General features: G+C 33.2%; 1 protein-coding gene across 1 annotated transcript in view; it reads left to right on the plus strand.

Annotated features, from left to right (window-relative positions):
- Window positions 1–4,632: 4,632 nt before the first annotated feature.
- LOC143226822 (uncharacterized) overlaps window positions 4,633–22,463 on the plus strand; it is a 78,382-nt gene continuing 60,551 nt past the window's right edge. Inside the window, exon 1 of the mRNA XM_076458265.1 lies at window positions 4,633–5,021. Within this exon, the coding sequence (XP_076314380.1) occupies window positions 4,817–5,021 (205 nt within the window). The 5' untranslated portion in view covers window positions 4,633–4,816. The remainder of the gene's footprint in view (window positions 5,022–22,463) is intronic.

Below are 22,463 nucleotides of genomic sequence, written 5' to 3' on the forward strand. Positions count from 1 at the left end.
AAATTTTCGGTCATAACTTAGGAGATGAGCTGATAGATAAAGGTTTATTAACTCCAAAAGTATATAGTCATTGTTATAATATTATGTGAGAAAATTACACAAACCTGTTTAGTTTATTTTTGAGCTTACTTATTGATTAAGTATTCTTTTATTAAAGTTTACAGCTTTTACACTTAGGAAACTGATTTTTAGAACAGATACGATCATTCTCAAGTTTGTTTGTTTCTCTTGAATTTCGCGCAAGGTTATTCAAGGGCTATCTGCGCTGGCCGTCCCTAATTTAGCAGTGTAAGACTAGAGGGAATGCAACTAGTCATCACCACCCACCGCCAACTCTTGGGCTACTCTTTTACCAACGAATAGTGAGATTGACCGTCACATTATAATGCCCCCACAGCTGAAAGGGCGAACATGTTTGGTGCGACGAGGATTCGAATCCGCGACCCTCGAATTACGAGTCGAACGCCTTAACCCACCTGGCCATGCCGGGACCATTCTAAAGTTAACAAGTTTTTACGGTAAATAATATTTTTGGATTTAAATCAACATTCAACATCCTAACAATACGTTTAAGTTTTAGAATTTATAGTGGTTATTTATATATGTGTATGTCGATCCGTGTGGAATACGTTGTGCGAAATATTACTATAAGAATACATTTTTCCAAGAGAGCCCTAGACTTTAGGTTTCTTGTTTTGTGATTAACTTATTTATTCAGTTACGTGCAAAGCTACTCAAGGGCTGTCTGCATCAAACATTCCTAATTTGTAAACGGCAGGTTAGAGGAAAAGCAGTTGATAAATAGCACCCATTGCTAGCTTTTTTGGTACTGTAATGGAATAGTTGAATTAACTCTTACATTATAACTCCCCATGGCTGAAAGTGCAAGCATATTCGGTGAGGGCATTCGAACCCACAATCTGCGACTTGAGCACCCCATAACCACCGGACAGAACTCTTACGATTAGTATTTATTTCTAATTATCCTACACATGTTTTTTATTCTAGACATTTAGCCAAAATTTAAGAAAAGGGCTGTTGTACTATTTTCTTAAGAAATTTAATTATATTAATCAGCCATAATCGCAAGTATAATTACAGGGAACTAAATGTAGGGGTCCAGTTACTGCGACGGGGTGTCACCTTTTGAAATGGTACTGTGAATACATATGTAACATTGCACGGCTAACTGGTCGAGTCACTGAGTGTACGCGATAACTGTCACCATCAACAACTCTGTATAACTAATTATCAACTCTATAATCACCAATTGAATATTTAATTTTAACAATTTTTACTTCTCTCTACTGAAGTTTACTCCATTGTATTCACTAGATTTCGCAACATCGTTTACAATGGTATAGATATTCGAAGAATAATATCACAAATCCCTTAGCTAATATGGAACCCTCTAGTGGGATAACGGTAAACTTACAGACTTACAACGTGGCGGACGCGATAGCTAAATGTGGTTTTGCTCTAAAACAAACAACAAAAATGAGTCACACATATATATATAGCTTACAATAATATGTACAAAGAAAGTAACTTCGTGCTTTGTGTCTAATTAATTAAAAGTAGTTGTTTATTTCTTTACAAAACTACGAAAGGCAGCACTCTGTTACCAACACTTGACAAGTCCTAACAGCCTGGTAAAACGAGTGATATTTTAGGTCAATATAACGTTTTGTGACAATTTGGGACCTACTGATCCATCTTGGCTGTTCCATCCTTTAAAATAAACTAAGGCCCGGCATGACCAAGTGGGTTAACGTGTTCGACTCGTAATCGCGGGTTCGAATCCCCGTCGCACCTAACATGCTCGCCCTTTCAGCCGTGGGGACGTTATAATGTTACAGTCAATCCCACTATTCGTTGGTAAAAGAGTAGCCCAAGAATTGGCGGTGGGTGGTGATTACTAGCTGCCTTCCCTCTAGTCTTACACTGTTAAATTAGGGACGGTTAGCGCAGATAGCCCTCGAGTAGCTTTGCGCGAAATTCAAAACAAACAAAACAATTAAACTAAACTAAGATTATTAATTAATATATTTAATAAAACTTAAAGCCAGCTCTTATCATTCATATACTTATCTTAAATTTACTGCCTCTACAGCATTCGAAGTTAACCTGTTCAAAAGATCAACCATCCTGTTAGAAAAATAAAACTATCTAAGTTGAAGATAATTCTTACACTACCAAAATGTATGTGTTCCCTAGTCCTACTATTCTCACTGTTAAGTATAAAAATGGATGATGCATCAGTACTATCAATTTCCTTTATCTTAAATACTTCATTCAGATACCTTAGTTCTTCTTTTATGAAAAAGAAACAATTTGAGAGATTTCAACCACTCCTCATATGATAACCCCTCCATCCCATGCAACATTCTAATAACTTTTCTCTGGACCCTTTCCAACAAGTTAATGTTTTCCTATGGATCTCGAGACTGAACACATACTCTAAATATAGCCTAACCAGTGATCTATACAATGAAATTATAACCTCTTTAGACTTGTATTCAGAGTTTTCGTAGATACAAAACTTCTTATTTTCCCTACCACTAGCAACAGCACACTGTTTATATGAATTTAGAGACTGATCGACTTTTACACCGAGGCCCCTTTCCTTCCTAACATTATTAAAGTTATTCCTATCCAAATTATACTTATGATTGTAATTATGACGACCCACATGCATTATCTTGAATTTATTATAATTGAAACTCATCTACCATTTATTTGCCAAACTCACTAAATGATTTAAATTCGTTTGTAAATCAGCAGCATCTTCTTCACAACTAGCGACACCCAAAAATTCTATAACATCTTCTACAAATTTAATTACTTTATTGACCATTCTTTCATCTGTACCATTGATGTAAGTAAAAAAAGCAAAAGTCCTAAGATTGAGCCCTAAAGTACTCCACTTGTTACCTTAATCCAGTTCGCCTGAACTTCATTCGTAACAACCTTCTGCTTTTTTTTTTTCCATCAGGCCATCTTCTGTCCAATTTGTTAACGTATCCCTAGCACCTATAGAGATATTTTTTTTACAAGCCTTTTATGTGGTTCTTCGTAAAATGTATTCTGAAAATCCAGATATACCAAATATACGCTTTTACACATCTAACTCTTATTTACGTAAGTAGTAACCTTTTCAAAGAATATGAAATGATTTGTAAGGTAAGATTTTTCCCTTTGTGAAACCATGTTGACGAGTCAATAAAATTTTAAACTTTATTAAAGAATTATTATAAGATTTTCCAAAACTTTTCCCACAACTATTGTAAGACTAAGTGGTTATAATTACTGATTAAAATTTTATCACCTCGCTTAAAAAGAGGTTTACATTAGCTAACATAAACTGACAACAGATACTAGCAAGCAGACTCACATATTTAATCTTTAACTTTCTTCAAAACTGTTGGAGAAATAAGATCTGACTCAGGATGTTGGAGAAATATGATCTGGCTCAGGAGCATTATCGTTCTTTAGATTTCCCGCTTTTTCTTAACCAGCTCAGAATTAATGCACTCATCTTTTCGATCCTGTTTTCATCTATCAACTATTTAAAAAGTGAATGCTGCTTAAATGTTTGTATTATGTATTGAGACATAATATACATATTTAATATCATTTATACGCAACATTTTAGTTTATTTCATTTTTAATCAACCAATCTTTGTTAGATTCCGTATTTTATAAACAAAAATAAAAAGTAAAAAACCTTTTTAAAATGTGTTCTTTCATTAGCGGGCTCTTTTAAATTATATGGTGAAAATAATTCAAAGTATAGTCCACGTAACAATAACAAATTAATTTCATTTTTTTCCATAAACTTTTTTCATAGGCTGGCACACTTTGTATTTTTTGTACTTCTGTATTGGCAGCCACACTGTCTGAACTACATTAATTAAAATATCAACTCATTTGAACAAACTCAATATGCGCAATAGCTAACACAGATCCAAACATGTAAATACACTAACTGTTTAACTTTACTGGCTAGAAAACAACTCTCAATCTTCTGGGTGCTTCGTTTCACTGCAAGCTTACTTAACCACTTAACTAACTCATCCATATTTATAATCTAATCCTTGTTTCAGGTATTTCGCAAAGCCTTTCGCTGATTAATATTCCTGAATATTCTAGGACTAACTTTAACTTAATGTGATGCATACTTTTACTAACATATAAATCACAACACTAAATATATATATTATAATAATATTCTAAACATCTCAAGTAAATATAGCATTTCAAAGCAAATGTTTATTAATTTGAAAACTTTATACTTTGTATCGCTTCTTAATTTAATTGTAACGATACATATACACAACTCTTAAAGACTATTGAAATGGAAAACGCGACTGTTCATTGTTAAAATGGATTTTTACAAATAATATTTTACTCCTTTTTGTCATATCAGTACACAGGCACTTTTAAAAATCAGAGTCTGTAAAAAACAATTTTAATTTTGAAATCATTATTAATTATACACATATTATTGTACATTTTATAAACTGTATATTTATGTTAAATTTTGATAGATTTATCAATGCATTTTTAATATTATGTAACGTTACAAATGCTTTGTTTATGTATAAACGGGCCCTCTAACGACAAACTAATGAACCTTCAGTTCGCTAACGCAATGTTTGGTAGAATGTTTAGTTATGAAGTTATGTTAGGAGGGAAAGGTTGTAATGTTAAATGTGGACGAATTGATCCTGGCTTTTTTATGACATTGTATTTCATTTAATAAGTAAGTACTGGGAACAAAATAATACTTTTGTTTCTAATAAATTTGGCCATCATGGAAATCAATATCAGTAACGTTCCGGTATATGAGAAAGCAGCTTCGGCACCATCTACGCCGACCGAAGTTACTAAAGTTGCTCATAGTCACAGTAACAGTAGACTCAAACGTGGGAAAACAGGCAAAGAACAGCGAGTGAGCTTTCCTTCCGATGATATGATAGTGACAAGCTATTTTGATGCACCAATTCCTTGGAAATGTTGTGAGTATTTTACTATCCATTTAAGTAATCTTAAAAATGAAAACTTTAAGACTTGATAGGTTTGAAAAGTGCATTTTCATTAAGTTAACTTTTTAACTAAAGGGTACGTATTTTTTTCATGCGTTAAGAAGGATTTCCTGAGTCATTTAATTATGCAAATATCATTTTCATAGAAGCTAGATAAAATCAGTAGTAATTGTATTTCACAGTTCTTTAGAAAACTGCCTTGCTTGAATTAAACCTATGTATTTTCAGACCTTGAGTTGTTATGAGCGAAAGCGTCGTGTTTATCAGTCATGTTTCATCTGCCATGAAATAAACAGTGATTGAACAAAAAGCTACACAAACGTAATATGTTTTGTCACAGTACAATTTTTTTTGAATGTATATACAGTGCAATAACGTAATACTTGCCTAGGGTCATGTACAAGGAAAATTACGAAATTGTGTTGTAGCTTTTTAGATTGTACATCAATAATGCTAACAGTTGTACAAGAAAGAGACTTAGAAAAAAACAATATCGTACTCAGAATTTTAAATATTGGAAGGAGGGAACTAATATCAGAAAGAAACAAGCCTATAACTTGTTTAAATTATATTATTCTTGATAGCAAGGTCACTGTTATGTTTGAGCTCCCTGTTATGAGAACCAGGTAGCTATTAGAACTTGAGATGTTAAGTCTTTAGACTTATACCTAATATAAATGTATATTTTATGATAGCTGTATTTTAAAATTACCTGTATTCTGTCTAGTTTTAGTGAAATGGTATTAGCCCTTGATGGGAATACCTATTTTATATAAAAAAAAAACTTGCACATGCTCGTTAGGTGACTTAACAAATTATTGTATATTAATACAAATTTTTTATGTGTTTCCTATTAACCATAATCATGTAAACAGTGACAAAAGTTTAATATTAGAAGCACATTTATGGATTGGCACAATACAATTCTATTAAGTTCCTAAAAATTTGGCCACTTTCTCGACGAGCAAATATCATTTTCGTAAAATCTGTATGTATTCTGTAGTGGTTCACTGTTCTGTATAAAACTGCTTTGTTTAAGTTTAAACTACACATATTCTCAGATGCTATGGGTGCAACCAAAGGATAGTTACAATGTGCCAGTCGTACACTGTATTGGCCACATACAGGCACCTTTTTAAATCATCATGATATTTCCTGAACATTGCTCTGCTCTAACTAGATTAGGTAGTTGAATTTTAATCATTGTAAGTTTGTTTGTTTTTTTTAAAGTAACTTACAAGTCAGATTTTTAAAATAAGTATTAATAACTGTATCATTTATTATTTTGTTTTTGACCTCTAGTCATTATTATTATCTCTATATATTTATATTATTATTTTATTTAAAGTAACACTTTTGTTATTCAGAATAACTGGTGCTTGGCAAGCTTGTACTAGAATGAGTCAAACATTACAAGTGAGTCAGAATTTATCTCAGGTAATTTAGTAAGATATTGCACGATCCAAATTCTAGTAAAGTCTTTATGAACTTTTCACATTCTAAAATTATTGTCCTTTGTTATACACGTGGTAAACATTTCTTGCTGGCCAAGATGATTTCACATCTTTTATTTCTAGTGATGATGTAATGTTAGAACAGATAATCACTTTGAAGCAGGTAGTTTTATGTGGGAGAGAGAAATATGGCTTAGAACTGGCAGGAGTTTTTTTGTGATTTAGTGATGGGTATGTTTGTTTGTCATTCTTAGATATAGTGACTGTTGTATCTATAGCTATATTAAAAAAAAATCTTACCCCTTTGAACAGGTGAGTCTGTTTTCATCAAATCTTCTGTTGTTATGTTATGGTCAAGTATTCTTTTTTATTTTAAATATGTAAAATTTTGTTGTGGACACTGGAATGTTAAGTAGCTGTTTTTCTATATAAAACTGTAAATTAATAAAGTGAGGGTAAAGTTACTTTGATCAAAGGTAAAAATAAAAATGTTAGGTTTACAAGGATATTGTATAGTTATAAAGTTAAGTACCAATTTTTCAGAAGTTTAGAGAACAGAAATAGAGATGTCTCATTACGAAGTGCTTGTTTAGGCTATATGAACAAGTTCATAGAATCTAATAGTTAAAACAGGTAGGCTGGCTTGACCTGAGGTGGTTTTGTAATAGGTTTGTTGGGTGAATCAAATGAGTTTTCTCCACTCTTGGAGAAGAGGGTGAAGTAGTGGTCCTTCTACTTGAGACCCTGGATGTTTCTTTCCTAGATGTTAGTAGGAGATGCATCAGCTTACACAGGAGTCTACTTGTAGCACTGATCCTGATTTGATGATAGGCTATCGTGTTAGGTTGGGTATGGTCCTTCTTTTTGATTAACATTGGTTCAGTACATTGTTCATAGAAGACTGTCCATTGTCTCATTGTAATTCTGAATACAGAGTGCTCCCATCTGGGATCATTGGTTGAGCACAGTTATGGAATGTGTCCTCCCCATAATTTTGGGTGCAAGTGGAAGGTTTGTCCATTTGGTTTGGGAGTGAGGATGAATGTTCATAATTCCAGACCAGATAAGTTCTCTTTCCACAGGTTGTGTATGGTATACACAGTCTCATCATTCTGAGGTTGGTATGTTAATCTTCATCCCTCTTCATGTTGATAAGGTTTTTCCACTTTGGTGTTGTTTATGTACTTGTGATTGTGGTGACTCGAAACACACAACTCTGTCTGTAGCTGTGGGTTGGGATTAACTCACAAGTATGTGTGTGTGTGTGTGTGTGTGTGTGTGTATATTGTGGTCCAAATGCCCAACCAATCATTGCTGGATTTAGGTACCATGGCCCTATAATTTCAACTCTGAGTGGTGAAACTTAAGCTATTTTGTTGCAGCTTGGATCATGTCAAATTCCACCCCAAGTGCATTAATTAGGTTCTGGGTGAAGAGCATGCCTGTTTTGGGTGTAGTGCAATTCTCCCACTAGGGTGCTAATCTTCTTTTGGCATGCCAGTGATCAATGTATGAATAGTGCCCTCACTAGCCTCTAGACCTTATCATTACCTTAGATTATGGGAGGAGTTGTGTTTCAAAAGGTAACATTCACCTTAGTTGAAAGTGTACATTCAATAACACTAACCTCATCTTATACTCTTCTACTATTTCCTCCCTACTTAAAGATGGTGTTAGAAACTTGGATTTGGTCAATCTAAAAAAAAATAATAGAATTTAATATGCACTACCAGGATAGAGGGTGCAATGACATAGGTGGATAGTGAGATGGATATCATTAAGCACAAGTAAGTGGAGGATAAAAGACTGGTGAGTGTTGTTGGAAATACATTTAAGATGTAAGAAAATGTTAACTTCCTAATTTTCTAAAAGCCAATTCTGAGCCCTTTAAAAAGATTTATTGGTAATGAATTGGAATACTGAGTTAAAAATGTAATGCAAGACAGATTTGGGTTGGGAAACTTTTAAAATAAATTACTTTTAGTTCAACATAGGAATGTTCCTGAAAGTAGTGAATGAATAACAAGGAATAACAGAGGTTTACTTCAGAGATAAACGAGAAAATTAGGGATAAATATAGTAAGTTTCAACTGGGAGATAGGATGAAATATTTACAGTATTATGTGAAATTTTAGTTCCTAATTTGAAATGAAGCCAACTTTAAGGTTGTAAGACCAGATTTATTATTATTACTGAATTGGTGAAGGACAGTTATGGAAAAAGTTTAAAGACAAGTTGCTCTTAACTCAAAATGGGCGTATTAAATTCTGCCATCAGGAAAGACTGAACTTATTCATCTTGCTAAAACAATGAGAGAGAAAATAAAAATTGAATGTGAAGTTTAAAAAAAATTGAAGTCTACAAATGTCATGGACGTTTACATAACTATAAAGAAGCTAGGAATTTTATTTATAAATTATGAATCAAAAGATGAGAAATAGCTGGATGATAATGTTAGAACTAACACATGTTAAATCATGTTAAAGGAATACTAAATGTTGAGATGGAGATTAGTCTAAAATCATGCTGATAGCAAAGTTTTATTATTTTGTCTTAAGACTGAGATGACTGATCTAAAGTTTTTTGTTTTGTCTTTAATTTTTACAAGAAAATGTATTAGTAATGTTCCTGATACTAAGCATTCTATGAGCAATATTGGAATTGACTTGTATATATTAATCTCTTGTAATTAACTTGTATATATATATGTGTTAATCTCTCCTAATTGACCTGTGTGTGTGTGTGTGTGTGTATGTATATATTATCTCGTAATTGACCTGTATATATATATATTAATTTCTTAATGGTAAATAGGAAAAATGACAAACACAGATAAAGCATAATTACAAGATTAGGTATCTTCAGGGCTTAAAAGAGATGTAACAGCTCAGATATTTAAACTTTGTCATTTTTGATAGGTCATTAGTTAATGGATAGGTTCCTGAGAATTGGATAGTTAATAATATCTCCTGTTAAAAATAGGCATTTTATTTTTATTATGGTAAAAGTCTAGTTTGAAAGAAGAGAATGATATGTGACAAAAGAAAGCAAACATGTATTCACTAAAGATAAATCTTTATTTTGTTATGGTAATACAGAAATAAGTAGCTAAGAAAAGCACACTGGTAACTATTTAGAACTTAAGTTGGTTGGACAAGAGAAAGCAAAGGTTGTTATTAATAGAATCAAGTTAAATTGGATCCATGTCATTGGTTGACTTATTTGGAGGTTGCTTTTTACTTTTTACATATTTTTAGTTGTATTTGAAATATTGAGGTAGTAAAGAATGACTTGGACCAAGTGGTAAGTTGGAAAATAACTTTTAATTAAAATAAATGTAAGGTTTATATAAAAATTTGGATCACATATCTAACACAGATGGAAACCAACTTAATAGCATGACCAAGAAAAAAGGATTTGCAGTGGATAAGTTAAATTATTGAGACAGTACTTTGATGTTATTTTTAAAAGCTAGAAGAATATGACAATAAGTATAGACGTGTTGATTGTAACAGGTAGCTATCTCTTTATAACTCACTAGAGCTGAATTTTCAATACTCTACGTAGTTTTGACATCCTGTCTAAGAATGGATATTGATTTATTAAGAGGAGAGCTACTGGGATGGTTGTTTTATTAAGAGGAGAGCTACTGGGATGGTTGTTTTATTAAGAGGAGAGCTACTGGGATGGTTGTTTTATTAAGAGGAGAGCTACTGGGATGGTTGTTTTATTAAGAGGAGAGCTACTGGGATGGTTGTTTTATTAAGAGGAGAGCTACTGGGATGGTTGTTTTATTAAGAGGAGAGCTACTGGGATGGTTGTTTTATTAAGAGGAGAGCTACTGGGATGGTTGATTTATTAAGAGGAGAGCTACTGGGATGGTTGATTTATTAAGAGGAGAGCTACTGGGATGGTTGTTTTATTAAGAGGAGAGCTACTGGGATGGTTGTTTTATTAAGAGGAGAGCTACTGGGATGGTTGTTTTATTAAGAGGAGAGCTACTGGGATGGTTGTTTTATTAAGAGGAGAGCTACTGGGATGGTTGTTTTATTAAGAGGAGAGCTACTGGGATGGTTGTTTTATTAAGAGGAGAGCTACTGGGATGGTTGTTTTATTAAGAGGAGAGCTACTGGGATGGTTGTTTTATTAAGAGGAGAGCTACTGGGATGGTTGATTTATTAAGAGGAGAGCTACTGGGATGGTTGATTTATTAAGAGGAGAGCTACTGGGATGGTTGATTTATTAAGAGGAGAGCTACTGGGATGGTTGATTTATTAAGAGGAGAGCTACTGGGATGGTTGTTTTATTAAGAGGAGAGCTACTGGGATGGTTGTTTTATTAAGAGGAGAGCTACTGGGATGGTTGATTTATTAAGAGGAGAGCTACTGGGATGGTTGTTTTATTAAAGGGAGAGCTACTGGGATGGTTGTTTTATTAAGAGGAGAGCTACTGGGATGGTTGTTTTATTAAGGGGAGAGCTACTGGGATGGTTGTTTTATTAAGAGGAGAGCTACTGGGATGGTTGTTTTATTAAGAGGAGAGCTACTGGGATGGTTGTTTTATTAAGAGGAGAGCTACTGGGATGGTTGATTTATTAAGAGGAGAGCTAATGGGATGGTTGTTTTATGGAAAAGCTATCTGATGTGAATAGGCTGAGATCTTATTTTCTCTTGAGAAAAAAAAAAGCTAAAAGTTAGATTTTTTTTTTCTTTCTGGACAGTAATGTTTCTAAATTTGTTAAGCATACTAGAATATTGTGAAGACCTGATTCTGTTGAAAATGCTTTTTATCTAAAAGATCTGGTTTTACTGAGTAGGTTATACATTGAAAAAGTAGTTTAATAGTTTTAGAAACGTACACTAACCTCTTCACAATAGTTTTATCCCACCTTTGTTGTGAAAATTTGTGTGCAGACTGAAAGCCTTGATAAAAGCTCTTACCTCTGTATTTATTAATCGGTGTTGCACCAACCTATAATTAATTCATTAGTCTCTAGCATTTCATCAGTATGAGGATGAAATGTTCTTTGTGTGCAGGAGTCCCCATGAGCATTGGAACAAAGGCTTGTATTTTGTGTGCAGGAGTCCCCATGAGCATTGGAACAAAGGCTTGTATTTTCCTTGGCACAGTTTTGCACAGATATCTTTTTTCTTAGGAATTAATGTTGTTTTTGAGGTTATTATTTTAAACTGTCATGGTGTAATCTTTGTTTTGTTAATTTCCTTGATTTTAAATACTTCAGTAAGAACATTTATCTAAATCATCTTTGATTTTTTAAATTTTAATCCAGTTTGTAATTTATGGACACATTATGTAATAAGGTTTCTTTGATACTGGAATTTTTCATTGCTTTAACATGGTGTACAAGTTTTTTTAGGAACAAGTCAGTATTGTCTTCACTCCAATATTTATACCTGTGCACAACTGACATACCAGGTCAATTTTTGTTTCAGAAAAAAAGGTTTCATGGATACCCTGGATTATAAATTCACATTTCCATATCGTATAGTTGTGGCACTCCTCAATAGGAGTCACCAAATACTGTAGCAGTAACTGGAAACACTGATAATTAATGTTACTCCCATTATGCACTGAGTGGCTAGTTCTGTTTTGATCTTGGATTTGGATTGTGGCAAGCTATTTCTATTACTTCAGCTGAGTCTGCTCCATCTTTCAACAGATTTCACCAAATGTCCTTTCCTTGCTTGTGGTTCTCTCTTTCCAACAAGGATCATTCCATTCCAACTTTATTCTTAACTGTTTGAATTACCAAATGTATGTCTTGCTTTGTTACTCAAGTTGTTTTTCTTCTGAATTTCAGGCTACCTTTGTGCATGAATCTCTGTTACCTTGGTTACCTCCTTATTTTGTTTTTTTTCTGTCAGTTTCCATCTACTCGTCTTTGTCTCTTGCACACATTTTTGCTATCTGTCTGGCCATACTTTACCTGTAAGCTTTTCTGAGAAAGTTGCACATACCTTCTTTCTACCATGCATTTGATTTTCTTTTTCCATAGTGTTCTAGTTGGTTTGTTTTTTTGGTGACTTGTCAGGTTACCTTACATTAATGGTTTCGAAAATTTTTTTATTCAAAAGATTCTAAACCACTTGCCATGATTTGTGTAACAATTCCACTGTCACATGCAATATCTTTTGTAGAATTTTTTTAAGTTCTTAATTAATCTATTGTGACATTCCTAGCAACTTACTGTGACACAGTTTCGAAACAAACCACTGCTTTATGTCCTTGTATTTGTCTCTAACTCTTCTCTTAGTTGTCTCTGTGATGACTGATGAGATTTTTTTCATCTTTCTTGTACTTTGAACTCTTGAGCTGATGCAGCTCATTAACAATTATCTCTATGCACTTTTGTTCCTTGGACCAGGGGGTTCCTTCAGGTTTTTCACCTTTCACAATCTTTTTGGGTCACATCCTCATATTATTATATAACATTCCATCTCAGAATGTTGGTTGTCTTAAATCTTGGAAGTGATAAGATTCTGGAACTATAACTCTTCCATCTACATCTGTGAACTCCTTTTGCTACAGACTTTTGGGCTATTGGGTTATTTCTTAATTTTATGTATTTTCCCTCTCCATCTTGCCTGATCACAACAATTCCTTGAACGTGCTCTTTGTTTATATCAAAATCTGGACACCACATGCAATAGATGGAAACCAACTTAATAGCATGACCAAGAAAAGTATTTGTAGTGGATAAGGTTCTTGAACTATTGATATACTGCTCAGTTGTTAGTTTTAAAAGCTAAAATAATTTGAGTGTATGAAGATGGGAGGTTAGCATCCTGTCATAGGCCTGTTCCATTTGAATCAACTTTGATCTATTTTTGGTTGAAGATGAACAGTTTTCTTACTTTGGTGCATACTATTCTGAAATGTGGGTAAGTGTGATTGAGGTCTTAGATGTGTTTTATCCACATTCATATTTGTTGGTTTATGTTTCCAGTGGTTTTTGCATAGTGGGTAACCAGTTGATTCACAGCCCTTCCTTTTATAGTTGACAGTGGCTTTGTATATATTCCACTGAGTCCGGTGGGCATTTGCCTCCGAGGTAACATTTCCGAGGCATACTGTTCCTACTTGCTCCATCTATTGTGACTTTCACTGTTGCAGTCTCCTATTTTTAATTCAGTCTTCAACCACACACTATATATCATTCATTCATGGTGTTTTTTCTTCTGTGTGTATGTAGTGTAGACTCAATCTTTGTTTTTTTTTTTCTTTGAGTCATAGAACTTTTGATATTGGGACTTTCATGTATTCTTCATTTTCTGCACGAGAGGAGTTGCCTCTTTTATGCCCTTTCTTTTGGATGTGTTCATACGAATCACCTTTAGAGGATTATGGCAAACTAGTGTAAGTGTATCCAGAAATCCACTGTCATTTTTTCACATTTTACTGTTGGAATGGCTCACTTGATCTTGCATGATCTTCCACATCTTTCTTATCCATCTCACCCAAATTTGTGCTCATTCTGAGTTTCAAAGACTCAGATAATTCTGAGGGTTTTTAACACTTGCATGCATGGGTTTTCATATCCATTGTAAGTGGAGCACAGGTAGCACATTGTGTAACTTTGTACTTGATGGCAGTGAAACCTACAAGCAAAACCAAAACCTGTTAAATATTGTCTCTGTTCAGGTGGGTTGCAGTTCTGGAGACCATAGAATAATTTTTCTATATCTGCCCTCATAATGTTAGCTAGTTTTCGTTGTTGTGGTCATTTTCTGTCTGGTTTTATAGGCATGATTCATTCAAATATCTTCTATATTTTATAGTTGCCAACAGGGAGACACTTGCTTTCTGGGCCTCTGTTTTCCTTGCTCTAGGCTTTCTCTTTTGGGCCCATGAATACCACATTTAGTTGTTGAATTATCATGTCTCAGAAGATTAAACCTTGGTGGTGAATCATGTTTCATTTAGACAATCTTTTCCAGTTATTGGTCTCTCAGTGTTCTGGTGTTTTCAGTGGATTTGCTTTTAATATGGAAGTCCCCTTATTGCTACCTTTACAACTTTATTTAGCATCTAGTGTTAACTTGTTCTCTAATTCCAAACTCTACAGTTCTGGTAGAAGGAACTGTGTCCAGAAGTGGTTCAGTCTCTTCATGTGCTTGAAGTGCGTTATCTTCCCTTTTGCAGAAATCATGTCTGTTGCAATTTTTTGGCTTTGGTGCCTCTAGCACTGTTTATTACAAGGACTCACTAGTCATCTTCCCTGACCGTTCCTTTCTTTTCAAAACTTGGGATGGTGAGAAAAGTGTTTAGAAGTTTTCTCTAGTCCATCTCCCTTCCTTTTCTTCCCTGTATAATTATTTGGAACCAGCAAATCTTTTTTGTCATGTAGGGGCTGTTAAATATCTAATTCATTGCATCTTTAGAGGGTAACTGACAATTTATCTTCTTGCCATTGGATTCCTTTAAACTTTGACCAGTTGAATTATATGTGTGGTCAGTTTGTTCTTCTCTGAATGATGATACTTTCTTTTTCATGTTTACTTCCATCACATTTGTCATCTCTTAGTTTTTCTTGCCAATTGCTTTTGAAGTCCCCTGTATGAAATTTTGAGGGACTGAATGTGATGTGGACAGTTACAATACGTTAATGTCCCATTACTTAAACCACTATGGTTTCATCTCCCTTTATTTGATGCTGTCTATTCTTCACATAGATGGGCTCTATGAAGGTAATTGCCTTTTTTTTTTTTTTTTTACAGGTATCACAACCACCATATTTAATATATATATCAATCATCTTATCATGGATTCCATCAGATGATTGATGCTGCTTCATTGGGAATACTTGTCTCACAAAATCTGCTCTGAGTGTGAGATAATACAGTGTTAGATTCTTCTGCCCTGCTAGAGGTATGTTGCTTAGTTATGGTTTCCCTCAAAACATTTATGGCAGTATATATTCATTTTTACCTTCCAGATTGTACTTCAGGGAAAAAAAAAAGTGAATCACATCAGGTGTAATCTTGCCTTTGCACCTGGTTAGCACTTGTCTTGATTCAAGGTGACCCATTTCACAATCTGTCAGTGTGGGACCTTATGCAAATGGAATAATTCTTGTTTCATTTGAGCATCTCTCCAGTATTTCCCAGTTTGTGTGAAGTCACAGGTAAACCCTTGCTTCTGCAGTGCCAGTCAACAAGAGATGTTGATATGGAGAGTTCATCAATGGGTCACTGTAAATTATGGTTTTATGAGGCTGAATAGCTACACTTAAATGGGAAGTAAGGCCGAGATGCTTCCTATAAGTGTAGCACAGGCCACCCTAATACACTATGAACCAAGTCATTCTTAGTGGTTAGGCCACCTGGATGGAGGTTCTTTTGACAATATCTTTTGCTCTCTCACCTTTATTGAGTGAAGAGTATTTTCTGACTGAGAAGGATACAGAATCCCACAGAGTGGACTTGGGTGACACATATTATAGGTGTGCCTTTCTGGCATTGATTTCAGAAAAGGGATCATCTTTATATGCACCATGTTATCAATGTGGGATTCTAGCTCTTTGTGCAGAGATGTAAGTATATGTTTAAGTTAACATTCCCTTTACCTGAAAATGTACTTCAGATAAACACTCATCCCTCTGTGTAACCTCCCACTTCTGTGGTATTTCTCTTGCCTTATCGATAATAGTGGTTTGTTCAATCTTTATGCTCATGAGTGGAAAATATGTCACCCTCCTGTTGGTGGAGGACTACAGTTTAATAATAATTACTTTTTGGGCTGGTGTAGTAAATGTTAATACCTGTAGGATAAGCTTTGTTAAAAATCTTCATGATATTTGTATGAAGTGAAAGTGACAAAACATTCTGCAAACTATTTCTTTTGAATAAACAGTTACAGATTCATAAATGTCATATTCATGTTACACCTACAGAAAATATAACGTATCACGTTTACTTTGTATAAAAATTAAATAGAAGCCCTATAACCCAATAATCAAGACTTCTGGGACCCACAATTTTCAGAATGTCGTGAATACGTCTACCTTGGAAATATTCCTAAGTATTAGACCTTATTACAATGAGCTTTGGAATATAGTTAGTGATCTTTTTAAAATATACAAATTAAAATTAATATATTTACACATTCTCAGTATTTCATCAAAATAATAAGTGAAATCGATTGATTTTAGTACAACATATTTTTTGGTTTAATAGATGTTCTTAGTGACAATGAAAATTAGGTTTAAGAAAGATAAAACACTGTTTGTTCTGAAGCCATCATCAAGCCCAAAACAAATGTTACCAGTTATAATCCATTGGGATCTGTTTGAGAATAAGTTGGCTGTTTAATAAAGTTAACCCCTTTTGAGTAATACGTAAAAGTAGAATAATTTAGGAGTTTAATATATGGTTATGATAAATGACATTTTCAACATGCACGTGTGTGTGTGTGAGTTACTTGGTTATATAGCATTTTATGTGAATATAAATATGTTATTGTTTACTCTAGAACTAACAATCTTCCATAAAATAAACCAAAATTGTAATCAGTGATGTCGAGAAAACCCACTTGTAGAGAAATATATATGCAAAATTGTGTTTTTAAATACATAGCAAAATATGATTTAATTAGAGAAAGATCCTGTTGGTTTCTGTTTGTGTGTAATGGTTGGGAATTTTTGTGCAAGTTAATCTAGGTCAAACAAGTACTGATTTATCTGTGTGCCATCATGATTGGTGGTGCCCAATGATTGCATCTCAGTCTGATTCCCTAATGGATTTTGGATTGAGATGCATCTGTAGCCATTGATTAAGTTATTATTTTCATGATGCTGTATCGTGTGAAGTTATCTTTATCAACATCCTTTCATTAAAGCTCAGAATTATCAGCTGGTGTGATGTGACTTGATCTGCTAATATTGATGAATTGTGTTGAACACATCAAGTCATCAGTGCAACTGGTCCCTCTGTGCTATGTTATTATCTGTACCTGGTATATCACAATTCTGATGAACATTAAGTGGTATTTCTCCTCCATAACCAGAGCACATTTCATAACAAAATTCTTAATAATGAACAGTTGTGTATATAACAAAACAAATTTGGGAAACTTGTGTAAATGTGCTTATTTGTGGATTTTTCCAGTTTATTTTCTTATTACATGTGGTATGTGTACAGTCTGTGCATTTTAAATCTTCTGGTATAGGAGTAAAACAGAATCACTACTTGTATTCATAACTGATAAAACATCAATATGATACTTGAATTTCATCTGTCTTGGAAGTGATTACGTTTTTTAACACGTTTATACATAATTTGAAGATTTACTAAGTGAAGATTTTTAAGTCATATGATACTTGTTGCTTTTTGATCAAAACACTATGGTAGAAAATAAAATGTTCTTTAAATAATCAAGCCTGGTAGGTATGAATAATTTAAATAATCAAGCCTGGTAGGTATGAATAATTTAAATAATCAAGCCTGGTAGGTATGAATAATTTAAATAATAGAGCCCAGTAGGTATGAATAATTTAAATAATAGAGCCCAGTAGGTGTGAATAATTTAAATAATAGAGCCCTGTAGGTGTGAATAATTTAAATAATAGAGCCCTGTAGGTGTGAATAATTTAAATCATCAAGCCCTGTAGGTGTGAATAATTTAAATCATCAACCCCTGTAGGTGTGAATAATTTAAATCATCAAGCCCAGTAGGTGTGAATAATTTAAATAATAGAGCCCTGTAGGTGTGAATAATTTCAATAATTCAAGGTGTAAGTGGACTGAAGCTTCAGAATCGAACCTTTATTGTTCATTACAAGATGTTTATTAAAGTTTTATTGTTTCTTACTATATGTTTATCAAAATTTTGTTTGTTACTTGGTGTTTACCTTATCAAAGCTTTATTGTTTGTTACTGCGTGTTTAATAAAATTTTGTTTGAGACTAGGTGTTTACATTATCAAAGCTTTATTGTTTGTTACTAAGTGTTTACCTTATCAAAGCTTTATTGTTTGTTACTGCGTGTTTAACAAAATTTTGTTTGAGACTAGGTGTTTACATTATCAAAGCTTTATTGTTTGTTACTGCGTGTTTAACAAAATTTTGTTTGAGACTAGGTGTTTACATTATCAAAGCTTTATTGTTTGTTACTAAGTGTTTACCTTATCAAAGCTTTATTGTTTGTTGCTAGGTGTTTACCTTATTAAAGCTTTATTGTTTGTTATTGCATGTTTAACAAAATGTTGTTTGAGACTAGGTGTTTAGTTAATGAAAGTTTTATTGTTTGTTACTGTTTATCAAAATTTTGTTACTAGGTGTTTATCAAACCTTTTGCTCATTACTAGATGTTTATGAAAGTTCTATTGTTTGTTACTAGGTGTTTATCAAACCTTTTGCTCGTTACTAGATGTTTATGAAAGTTCTATTGTTTGTTACTAGGTGTTTATCAAACCTTTTGCTCGTTACTAGATGTTTATGAAAGTTCTATTGTTTGTTACTAGGTGTTTATCAAACCTTTTGCTCGTTACTAGATGTTTATGAAAGTTCTATTGTTTGTTACTAGGTGTTTATCAAACCTTTTGCTCGTTACTAGATGTTTATGAAAGTTCTATTGTTTGTTACTAGGTGTTTATCAAACCTTTTGCTCGTTACTAGATGTTTATGAAAGTTCTATTGTTTGTTACTAGGTGTTTATCAAACCTTTTGCTCGTTACTAGATGTTTATGAAAGTTCTATTGTTTGTTACTAGGTGTTTACTTTATCAAACCTTTTGCTCGTTACTAGATGTTTATCAAAGTTTTATTGTTTGTTACTAGGTGTTTACTTTATCAAACCTTTTGCTCGTTACTAGATGTTTATGAAAGTTCTATTGTTTGTTACTAGGTGTTTACTTTATCAAACCTTTTGCTCGTTACTAGATGTTTATCAAAGTTATATTGTTTGCTACTAGGTGTTTACTTTATCAAACCTTTTGCTCGTTACTAGATGTTTATGGAAGTTTTATTGTTTGCTACTAGGTGTTTACTTTATCAAACCTTTTGCTCATTACTAGATGTTTATGAAAGTTCTATTGTTTGTTACTAGGTGTTTACTTTATCAAACCTTTTGCTCATTACTAGATGTTTATGAAAGTTCTATTGTTTGTTACTAGGTGTTTACTTTATCAAACCTTTTGCTCATTACTAGATGTTTATCAAATTTTTATTGTTTGTTACTGGGTGTTTACTTTGTCAAACCTTTTGCTCATTACTAGATGTTTATCAAAGTTTTATTGTTTGTTGCTAGGTGTTTACTTTATCAAACCTTTTGCTCGTTACTGGATGTTTACTTTAGTTATCAAACTTAAAGCTGGTTTTGATACGTGTTAGATTTGGGATAAATGTATGGGTTTTATAGAAGCAAAAATAGTTTTCAAAAATGTGAATTTTTACCTCCAAGAAAGATGAAAGAGTGCAACAAAGTTGTGCTTAGAAAAGTAAATTTTAATTTTCACTTTATATGTGAATAATACAACATTATAATGGTGAAAGTTAGTTTCCATTTCCAGTTCATATATGAAAGATACAATGACAGAATGTTTTTGGTCTATTGTTAGCCTAAACCCATGCATGTTAAAGTTGAAGAGACATTTGGAACAGGTGTTCGATGTTTTCGAAAGCAGAAGTAGAAATGTGAGCTTGGTTTTTTTGGAAAGAGTTATGATATGGTTGACATTACTCGTTAAAGTTGACCAGTGAATACACGTTTGGGATTGTGTCTTGGTGAAAATAGAACATATAGTGAATTGACATGGAAACACTGTTTCAATGCATATACTGTTTTGGTTTTGTTTAAATAAATCTAGAACATGTGGATTGAATAGAAGTATATAAAAAATTCAGCCTTTGAGGAGCGTTGGTTTATAAATGTCTTTGTATTTGCTAGGGTTATACATGCTTTACCTATTGTGTTAAAACAATTTAGTGGAGCAGATATTCCGTTAGTGTTCGTGAATTTTTATTGTACTCTAGAAAAGTTCTCTGGCTTGCTCAGGATAGGTTTCCTCAAACAATAGAGACAAGTACTTGTATTTATTTAGTATCCTAAATAAATACCTTAGTTCACTTGTTCTCAATCCATGACTTGTGGGTTTGGTTCAGGTAGTCCATTATATGATTATTAAAGTGTCAATATAGTTTAAAGATCCCATTGGAATCCACTGATGGTTCATGCACAAAGAAGGTGCAATAATTCCCACCTCAAATAATAGCAAAACTGATTAAAATTAACAAAATATTCTTACGTTTCTATATCTGCCATGTAAACTTACGCTTGATGCAGTCTGGAAATGGTATATAATGTAAGAGGGAAAAATACAGTCAATCACTGGTACAATTATATTAATATGCTGTTCACAGTACAGGTTTTTAAAATTTGAATACACTAAATGGTTTAGAAAATTATAAGTCCAAAAAAGACCCTTTGTGCTCAAACTGGACCACTTTAAACTTTGTTGTGGCTGTTTCAAATAACTTCAGTTCCTTCAATCAAGTGTCATGCCTTGGAATACCGTAAGCTTACAGTTACTGTAAAAATTTACCAGCTAAATTAGCTTCAAGATCTTTACTTTAAAATTATGGCTATATAAAGGTTAAACTTGCGTGTATTTGATCTTTCTTGTTACATATAAGTGACCAAAACTTGAATGCACGTTCAACAACTTTAGTAGTAGTATGATGAAAACATCTATTAAATATAATGTTATATCATGAACATTCAACCATTGATTTCTTTGTGAAGCTATGCTGTTCATCTGTATGGATATGTCACAGGGACCCAGGTAGATTATTCCGAATGGGGTATGGGGAAAGTTTGTACTTGCTGCACGTTCTTCATGATAGGGACATATCAATTTGAAAGCACAATACTTCTTAGTTGTCCTGGAAACAACCAAGAAGGTTATAATTTATTGAACATTATCTAAGTGATAGAACTGCTTGAGATAGGTTCATAAGAAAGTGTTGATCATGTGGGAAATAAAGCATGGTTTAAACTGACTTTATGCTTTGGTATACAAGGACATTCTCTTGTGGGTAGATGTTATATACAATGATGTGAGAAAAAACAAAATTGGAAAGATATGAGTAGAGGTGTGTTCCAAGTAAGGACCTGCTTTGTCACTAGACCTAAACTGTTGAAGTAAAAAACGTGTACAGCCATTGTTTTACAAAGTTTCTTTTTTGGTGAAGAATTAGGTTAGCATTGTTTTGAAACACTGCTCTGTCACAAATAGATTGGTGTTTAACAAAAGATTACTTGGTACATGTGTTTCAGAAATGAAGTAATGTTACAACTGTGAAAATATAGCATTGCTCACCTAATGTTTGGATTATCTTCAGTTGGAATTTATGAAAGTTGAACCATTGTAAAACTTGGTCTAAATATATGTTGGCATGTTTAAATATGATTTGATTTTAACTCGTTTTGAAGACGAATGGGTAAAGTGGGAAACTTTATTACAAGTTTTAACATAGTAATAAATGTACAACGTTTCAATAGGGTTTTCTCATGACAACATCTTGTCCAAACAGCATTTTGTAGAAATGAGGTTTTCTTCATTACTCATTCATGTGGGTTCCTCGTCATTAGATATATATATATATATATATAGATAAACTTTTAATAATAGTGAAATAACAGACGCAAGACTATATTCCCAGTAAGATACACGTAGATAATAACAAACGTTATTCAAGTAAGAAACACGTAGATAATGACAAACGTAAGACAACAATTCCCGTAAGATACACGTAGATAATGACAAACGTAAGACAACAATTCCCGTAAGATACACGTAGATAATGACAAACGTAAGACAACAATTCCCGTAAGATACACGTAGATAATGACAAACGTAAGACAACAATTTCCGTAAGATACACGTAGATAATGACAAACGTAAGACAACAATTCTCGTAAGATACACGTAGATAATGACAAACG

Source organism: Tachypleus tridentatus, chromosome 9, assembly GCF_004210375.1.
Source record: "Tachypleus tridentatus isolate NWPU-2018 chromosome 9, ASM421037v1, whole genome shotgun sequence".
In the NCBI taxonomy this organism is placed as follows: Eukaryota; Metazoa; Arthropoda; class Merostomata; order Xiphosura; family Limulidae; genus Tachypleus; species Tachypleus tridentatus.